This window comes from Elephantulus edwardii, unplaced genomic scaffold (genome assembly GCF_000299155.1).
Source record: "Elephantulus edwardii isolate Elephantulus edwardi_28Jun2011 unplaced genomic scaffold, EleEdw1.0 scaffold00247, whole genome shotgun sequence".
Taxonomy (NCBI): Eukaryota; Metazoa; Chordata; class Mammalia; order Macroscelidea; family Macroscelididae; genus Elephantulus; species Elephantulus edwardii.
In genome coordinates, this window is record NW_006399997.1 from 970,038 (window position 1) to 978,654 (window position 8,617).

Here is an 8,617-nt window from a genome sequence, read left to right on the forward strand (position 1 = left end):
GGTTTTTTTTTATCAGTAACTTCTACCAAAATATATTATGTGAAGAAGCACTTTGGGATAAATTAATTTCCTCCACTTGTATCCCCAATACCAGGTCTGATGTTAAAACTGTATTATAAATAAAAGAATATAATTGATAGAAACCGTTTGCCTTTATAGACAAGTATCTTTATGTCAGATCTTAAAAGCAGATTTACAGAAATGGAGTCAAGATGTTTCTGGTTCTGTTTCTAGCTCTGCAAGAATACAAAAGCAGATGAAATGGTGAAGGATTTGTATGTTGAAAATGCCCAGTTGTTGAAAGCTCTGGAGATGACTGAACAGCGACAGAGAACAGCAGAAAAGAAGAATTACCTCCTAGAAGAGACGATTGCCAACCTCAGTCACATGGTCAGGAATCTGACACCAGCGCCATTGATTTCTACACCTCCTCTGAGGTCATAGCAAACCAAAGAATGTCTGTGCACTTTACTGAAATGAAATTGACAGAACAAAAACTCCCCCTCCCCTACCTCTTTTTTAAGTTGAATGGCTTAAAATTAAGCTTAACCGAAAACTACCAGCAAATGATTGACATCTCTCTTCATTGTGATTAGTTTTTCTAAATAGATGCTTAACAGGAGTTTCAAGCAAATATTCACATATTTCACTCAGCTTAAATTATTCTTAAACTTTCTATTTATTTTTTAAAAATAAATCTAATACCAGTAAGTGCTATATATTAAAACAAGAAACTTAAAACCTTGGTTTTGAATGAGTTTTTATATTACTGTTACATACAAATTTTAAGTTTCAAATCCAATTAGAAGAGTTATTTTGAACTTTATTTTAAAACAAAATTAACGTGTGTTTTGCCCATGGAATCCGAAAAATCATTCTGTTTCTGATAATTTTGGTTCTTATAATTAATTGGTAGACTTTGTTTGATTTTGTAACTGGGATTATGTTTATCCACTGAAGAAAGAAAAGCCTGAGTTTGTTGAACTCTACTTCTGACATCTTTAACAGTGTTACCACTCTTGACGTATTACAGACATGAACTGCATAGTAATCCAACTTTAAAGCTTTACATTCTTTGAACAGCCTTTTTTCCATTCAAACTGTAGAGTAAGCATTGAAACAACCACTTTGGAGTGAATAGTGGCAACTCTTGTATGAGAGATAAGCAAACCCTATGGGTTTTTCTGTCTCTAAAGTCCATGACCTTAGGTTTGGGGTTACTTCAAGAACTCAGGGTACAATACCTTAGACTGTCTTCCTGAACTACGACTGTAGGGCCTCTTTACATGTTTGAAATATGCAAATTATGTGACCTTATTTATTTGTCTCATGTATTTACAACCATAGTACAATGTTTATTTCTACATTTCTGGTGAATTTCATCTTCTGGGAAAAGGATATTAGAATGGAAAAGTTTATAATAACTAGTGTGAGAAGATTTTTTTGTTTAGATGTGGTAATATAATTTGTACAATTCTTACTACTTTATAGCCAAATCTGATCATAAGAGTTTCTTCATATGATAAACACTGGCATATTATTTATCATATTAACAGGAAAGGAATGCCAAATTGGCATTCAGTCTCAAGATCAGGACTTTATAGAACAGGAAACAATTTTAGCTTACATAACATTCTTTTCGAGAAGAAAATCTCAAATATATTCCACTGAAATAAGCAATTAAAAAAGTGGTAAGATCATACCTTGTCAAAGGCAGGAAATTGTCAAAACCTGGGAAAACAAGGCAATCCCATCAAATTCTAGAACTCACAGTTTTCACCAGACTATCTCTGCTTCTCTACGATAGCCAGAAGTTGGTAGAGGACTTGTTAGATCAGAAAACAACAAAGATCATCAAAATCACCCATTTGATTTTGTGAGCAAGGAATTAGATTAGGAAAATCCATCTAATGTCTTCTAGGAAGGCCATGCCCACCTGTTTATAGATATAACAGAATTCAATGTGGTTTTATGAGAAGAAAATATAGAAAAGCAAACTGTCTACATAGTCATAAAATGTCAGAAATTTACTCTCAGAGTAATTTATATTATATGACCTGAGGGTTGAGGTCTAACCATTTTCTTGTCCCATTCATTAATTCAAGAATTCATAGGATAGGGCAGTTCACACTGGTAGAATCAACCATATAATATTTGGAAAGCTTTGTAAAAAAGCCCTGGCTTCCCCTTATAAAAATAGTAGGTGTGGTAAAAATTAAAACTAGGCATCTATGGTATATTTAAGCGATAGGGTTATTGCCATTGTGACTGAACACCAAGCATATTTCCCAAATAGCTGGCTTAGCATGGTCATATTTGTTATTTCTATATTATTGAAAGTATAGCTTAATATGCTTCTTGCCAATTTGTATATATGTGTATATAAAATGAATGCTGTACAGTGATTGTAAATACGACTTTTGGAAAGTTTAAGGGTGCATTTAAAGTTCCTTTATCCAAAATCAAGTGCTGCTCAAATGAGAGTTAATCAACATATGGTCCCATTGCCATCAAGTTGGTTATGACGCATAACCATCCTATAAGACAGAGTAGAACACTCCATAGGGGCTCCAAGCTTATAAACCTTTTAAAAGCAGACCGTCACATCTTTTCTTGAGAAGCTGCTGGTGAATCCAAACCTCTGATCTTTGGTTATTGGCCAAGTGCTTTAGCTTCTGTACTGCCAGATCTCCTTAACCAAGTAACTACAGGTGCTTAATGTCTTACTTTACTCCACCTAAAAGAGGGCGAGGGCATCATGGGACTTAAGTGAACTTGTGACGTATCATGAAGATGATCTTAAGTATATTTGCGCAGCAGTTTATTTTTTGTAGACTAGAATGGAATTTAACTGAAATGTATAGGATAGCTTAGTTTTTAAAAGAGGCAAAGTTGACACTATTACACGTTCAATATCTCCTTTCATACTTTAGCACTCTTCAAAATTGCAAGTTATCTAACATCTTGTAGGCATTTAGCGGCTTGCTTATTAAAGCACCTGATTTTTTTAAAACTTTCTTAAGCTCTAAGAACAATTAAGACAGTCTTTTTTTCAAGGAAGGAGAATAATGTTGGCCTGTATGATAGTAACAACACTAAGAAGAGAACAGTATAGGTAGTAAAACATTTCATCTTGTGTTGGGGTTTTTCTTTTCTCCTGCATTTTTAAAAGCCTGAACTTGTAAGTTTAAATTTCTGAGAAGAGAGAAAATAGAAGAGGAAGGACAGAACTGACCATAGTATTTTATTTTATACATATTTCGGAAAGTCTTCCTAAACTTGGTTTTGTTTTTTCTAAAACTGTCCTAAATTTGAATACTTATCAGAAGTTTCAAATGCATTCACCATATATCTAATCTTTAAAATATTTTACATAAATAGATCATATAGACTTGCAAGATATAGGAGATCTTACAGATCTGGTATTTCATAATGAACCAGGCAATTACTGTTTTGAGGGACTATTTTTTTAAAGAATAGATATGGCTTTATTTTAGACTTTGGTTTTCAAATGTTGAGAATGAATTTTTTTTTTTTTGTGATTCATATGATTTATTAGTCTCTCTGTTTTTTGTTGTTGAATGAAGAAAAACAGAAAGGTATTGTTACTGCCACCAGCATCTCAAAAATATTTCCAATCAAGGCAAGGCTAAGAGCTTTGTAAGAGTATTAAGTTAGTCCTGTTTTGAATGGATTACCTGTAGTGGAATGGATGTGATATCATTATAAAAGTGATGACAAAACCCAAATTATTGCCTGTCAAATCATTAAATTTTTTAAGCTTAACCTTTGAATCACATATGGACCGATTTGACCATCACAGTACTTTAAAGTAGTTTTGGTTTTATGGCATGCAAATATATGTTTAATAACAAGTTACCAAAGTTAATTTTTGCCTTTCAGCTTCTCTGAATGATATACATGAAATACATTCTTTTTTAAAGAGACATTATCACAGCATAATTTAAGAAAACCATTTTTTTGTGTGAAATAAAACCTGAAATGAGGAAAGCTTGAATTCATCTAGCATTCTGTTCCAATAAAAATCAATGTTTATGTATTTATATCATCATTGTATATGTCATCTCGGTCTTTCTTAGATTTTTAACATGAGCTTGAAAAGTGAATAAACAATTTTGCAATCATGGCTCTTGTTTTCTATACACCCTGAACTTTTCTAACCACGTTCAGCATGTTTACTATTGGTCTTTAGAGTGAAAGTACCAAAATATTGCACTAAACACATTCTATGATTATAGAATGTATCCCCCAGTGAAGATGTACTTAATCAGAGTCTGTCTGCATTTTAAAGAGATTTCCAATTGATTTGTTATGATTTAGACCTCTACAATTCCATTCCTGGGAAAGAATTAATGACTTCCACACTAAACAGTTTAGATTCCCTATATCTTCTAAAATCCTGATTCTTCTTTGGGGTTGGGGTATATTCTTATTCATTGTTCCAATTTTTCCCCACCGCTTCTCAGTCCACTTTGTAACATACCTCTTATTATAGATTGTTGTCATTCTAAAAATCCTGACTTAACATCAGGTAAAAGTCCTGCATAAGTTGGTTGTTTTTTTTTTTTTGTTGTTAATAGTGGCTGTACCTTCTTTATCATCTTAATGAGTTGTTTGATTGGGCTGGCCATAAATTATGACACATGCAATTAAGGAACACACAAGGTTAATTGGCTGAATACCAAAATAAAGCATGGAAAAGCCGGCGGGGGTTGGGGGAAGTGGGGCCAAATTGTTTTCTCTCACAAGCCCTATTTCTTTTCACACCAACCTGTCACCACATTATCAGACAGGAACTTTTATCCCATTTTACAGATGAGAAAACTTAAGCTTGGCAAAAATGTGACTTAACTTTTTGAGAAGCTCCTTGCTTGGGTGTCTAACATTTTGATAACATCAACTCAGAAGGGCTTAGATTAAGGTGAGTAGGTTGCCTTTTGGGAAGAACTGAAAGTCCCAATTGGGACCTTTGAATGTATCTTTCCTAATTGAGTTAAAAGATTCTAATGATGATTTTTACCTCTATACCTAGCAATTGATTATATGTCCAAGTACTTGTGTAGTAGCATAGTTTCTAAAACAAAGATGAAGTTTCTTAAAAAAAAAAAACCAACTGTGACTTAAGATCATACAGCCAGGTAAGTGGGGAAGTCAGGGGTCAAGGTCTATAGGTGAGAAGAGTTTTTTTATGGGGAGGGCGGGGTGTGAGCCTGTAAATAGTGGTGGAATGATTTGGAAAGAGACAAAGTAGTTGCACAACTTGAGGAATGCAATCAATCTCACTGAATTGTAACAAATGTTGAAATGGCATCGCTTTTTCTGTACATGTCCCCCGCCCCGGAAAGGAAAAACACATTTAATGTCAAAGACTCTGGCAATGTCCTAAAATAATCAAGACTAAATAAACATGACAACTAAAAGCAATACTTAATTCTAATATTTAATCCTTCGTTAAAAAGGTAAGTATGCTATAAAAGTCATTTTAATCTACAACCAGGAGAAGATAAAATAGATGAATGGGACCTTCTAAGAATCAAATCCCTTTGCACATCCAAAAACTTCTCCAACAGGGTAAAAACGGAAGCCACAGACTGGGAAAAAGTGTTTGGTAATGACATGTCAGATAAGGGACTTATATCTAGAATTTATAAAATACTTGAGCACCACAATAAGATAAAGGTAAATAATCCAATAGAAAAATGAGCACAGGATAAGAATAGACACTTCACCAAAGAAGACATTCAGATGGCCAACAGGCACATGAAGAAATGTTCAAAATCCCTAGCTCTAAGAGAGATGCAAATCTCACCCCAGTCAGAATAGCAAAATTTAACAGAACAAGCAAGCAACAAATGCTGGCGAGGTTGTGGAGAAACTGGAACCCTTATTCACTGCTGGTGGGAATATAAAATGGTGCAACCACTGTGGAAGGCCGTATGGCGCTTTCTCAAAAAGTTGCAAATGGAGATACCATTTGACCCAGCAATTCCACTATTGGGAATGTATCCCAAAGAGACCATAACTGACATCCAAGCAGATAAGCGCACACCCATGTTTATTGCAGCTCTGTTCACAATAGCAAGGAGTTGGAAACAACCCAGGTGCCCATCAACAAACGAATGGCTAGAGAAGCTGTGGTATTTTCACACAATGGAATACTATGCTGCATTGAAAAACAAGGAACTCATTCAATATTATTCAAAATAGGTGAGCCTGAAGGACATTATGCTGAGTGAAATATCTCAGTCGCAAAAGGACAAATATTGCATGGTGCCACTGCTGTAAAATGGGACTGATATCAGGGTTGGGTTAAGACTGAGAAAAACTGGATAAATTGTGTATACTGCACTGAAACAGATGAGGGAGTGAATAATTTAAAAGCGATGTATGATAGGGTATTATGGTTCTCACAAGAGTACACAATTAAGGTTGCATAGTGGAATGTACTTGGGGCGGTGGGAGGGGTGCGGGGGGGATTGTGTACCAGGGAGGGAGTCTTTTTTACTTTTGAAAGAGAGGAGCGAACTGGGGGGCGGAGGGAGAGGGCTGGGCGGGGAGAGACGTGCAGCAATGAATGAATGGAAATCCAAATTCTCTGTAAATGTTCATTAAAATTATTTTTTTAAAAGAAAATTAAATTTAAAAAAGTCGAGGGTTTTTTGTCAATTGACACCATTGGAATACGGATGATAAATTAGAACACAGTATTCTATGAATATAACATTTACTGAAGTTGATATCTACTGTGGTTATGTGAGAATATACTGTAGTCTTGAGAAATACACACTGAAGTACACAACTTATTCTCAGCAACAATGAAATTACACATACACAAGTAGAACAAATTACAAAGCAATGAAAAATTGTAAACAATAGCATAATAATAAACAACACTCCGCTGCTCTCAAGACAATTCTGACTTCTGGTAGCACTCCTTCAGGTTTCCAAGGCTATGAATCTTTACAGGAAGAGGTTGCCTATCCATCTTCTGCATTGCTTCTGAGAGATTCAAACTGCCAGTGTCTGGGTTAGCCGGTCAACACATAGTGCACTACACCAGCAGGGCTTCTTAGATTAACAATCTAACAAAAATTAGGTGCCATCAAGTCGACTACAACTCAGCAACTTTATGACCCACAGATTGGAACCTTGCCTGTGACATCCTGACATCATGCTCAAACCCATTGTGGCAGTCACTGTGTCAATCCATCTCATTAAAGGTCTTCCTCTCTTTTGCTAACCCTCTCTGATGACCTAGTGGTAAGGAGCTACACTGTCAATTGTTTGAATTCACCAGCTGCTCCCACGTGATTTGCAGACAGTCAAAACTCGCTGGAAGGTCAGCAATGAGTTGGTTCTGACTCGATGGTTGTGTTTTTGTTAGGTGCCATCGAGTTGAGTATGACTCACAGCAACCCTATGTACAACAGGTCTGAACACTCTCCATTTCTGTGCCATCCTCACTATTTCCAACACCCTCAAGCCTATTGCTACAGTCACTGTGTCAATCCACCTGGTTGAGAGTCTCCCTCTCCTTCTCTGTCCCCCCACCTTCCCAAGCATGCTGTCCCTCTCTAAGAAATAACCTCTCCTAGCAACATGCCCAAACAAGGTGAGACGAAGCTTTGTCATTCTTGCCTCCAAGGAGCACTCTGGCTGCACCTTCTCCAAGATATATCTGTTTGTTCTTTTGGAAATCTATAGAATACTCAGTACTCTTCTCCAACACCACAATTCAAAGGCATCAATTCTTCTCTCACCCATATTCAGTGTCCAGTTCTCAGATGCATAGCAAGTGACTGAAATGACCATGGCCTGAGTCAGGCACACCTTGGTCCTCAGACACACTTCATTACTCCTTAATAATTTGGAGAGGTCCCTGACTTTCCTAGTCTTTCCTAGTGCAATATGTCTCCCGATCTCCTGACTGCTGGTACCAAGTGTATTGATTGTGGATCCAAGTAAGATGAAGTTGTTGACAGTTTCAAAGTTTTCTCCATTGCTGTTTTTAGGTGCCATCAAGTCGACTATGGTTTATAATGACCCTAGGATTAGATTGAAACCTTGTATCCTGTGCCATCTTCACAATCTCGCAGTGCTCATATCCATGGTCACACTCACTGTATACATCTATTTCCTTGAAGGTCTTCCTTTTGGGACTTCCTCTACTTTTCTAAACATGATGGCAGTTCCCAAGAACTGGAATAACATGCCTAAAAAAACCTAATAAAGTTTGGTATTTGGATAGGAGAAATTTACATGAGGGTTCTCATGTAATTTTTTTTCACAAATAATAATTTTTATTTGTAATTATTAAAAGGCTGAATTTTAAACAGAGTCTTGAACTGGTGGCTCATAACCATCAGCTCATTCAACTTTTGCACCTGTCTCATCTCCAGTAGCTTTTCCAGAGCTACCACCTCCACCATGAATCTCCATGAGTGTGCCCAATTCAAACTTGGGCTTCTTGAGCATTTTTACTTTCCTAACAAATACATCATGGAGAGGATAAATAGATTGGCAAGCCTTTTCTATGTCTTTCCCAATGCTGTCTGGAATCAATTTATTGACCACCTCTTTCAAGTCATTTGTCTGC

At 36.2% G+C, this 8,617-nt stretch overlaps 1 protein-coding gene across 1 annotated transcript in view; it reads left to right on the top strand.

The window, feature by feature from the left end:
• NIN (ninein (GSK3B interacting protein)) overlaps positions 1–444 on the top strand; it is a 140,957-nt gene extending 140,513 nt beyond the window's left edge. The window contains exon 29 of the mRNA XM_006899217.1: positions 235–444. Coding sequence (XP_006899279.1) covers positions 235–444 — 210 coding nt within the window. The remainder of the gene's footprint in view (positions 1–234) is intronic.
• Positions 445–8,617: the final 8,173 nt, after the last annotated feature.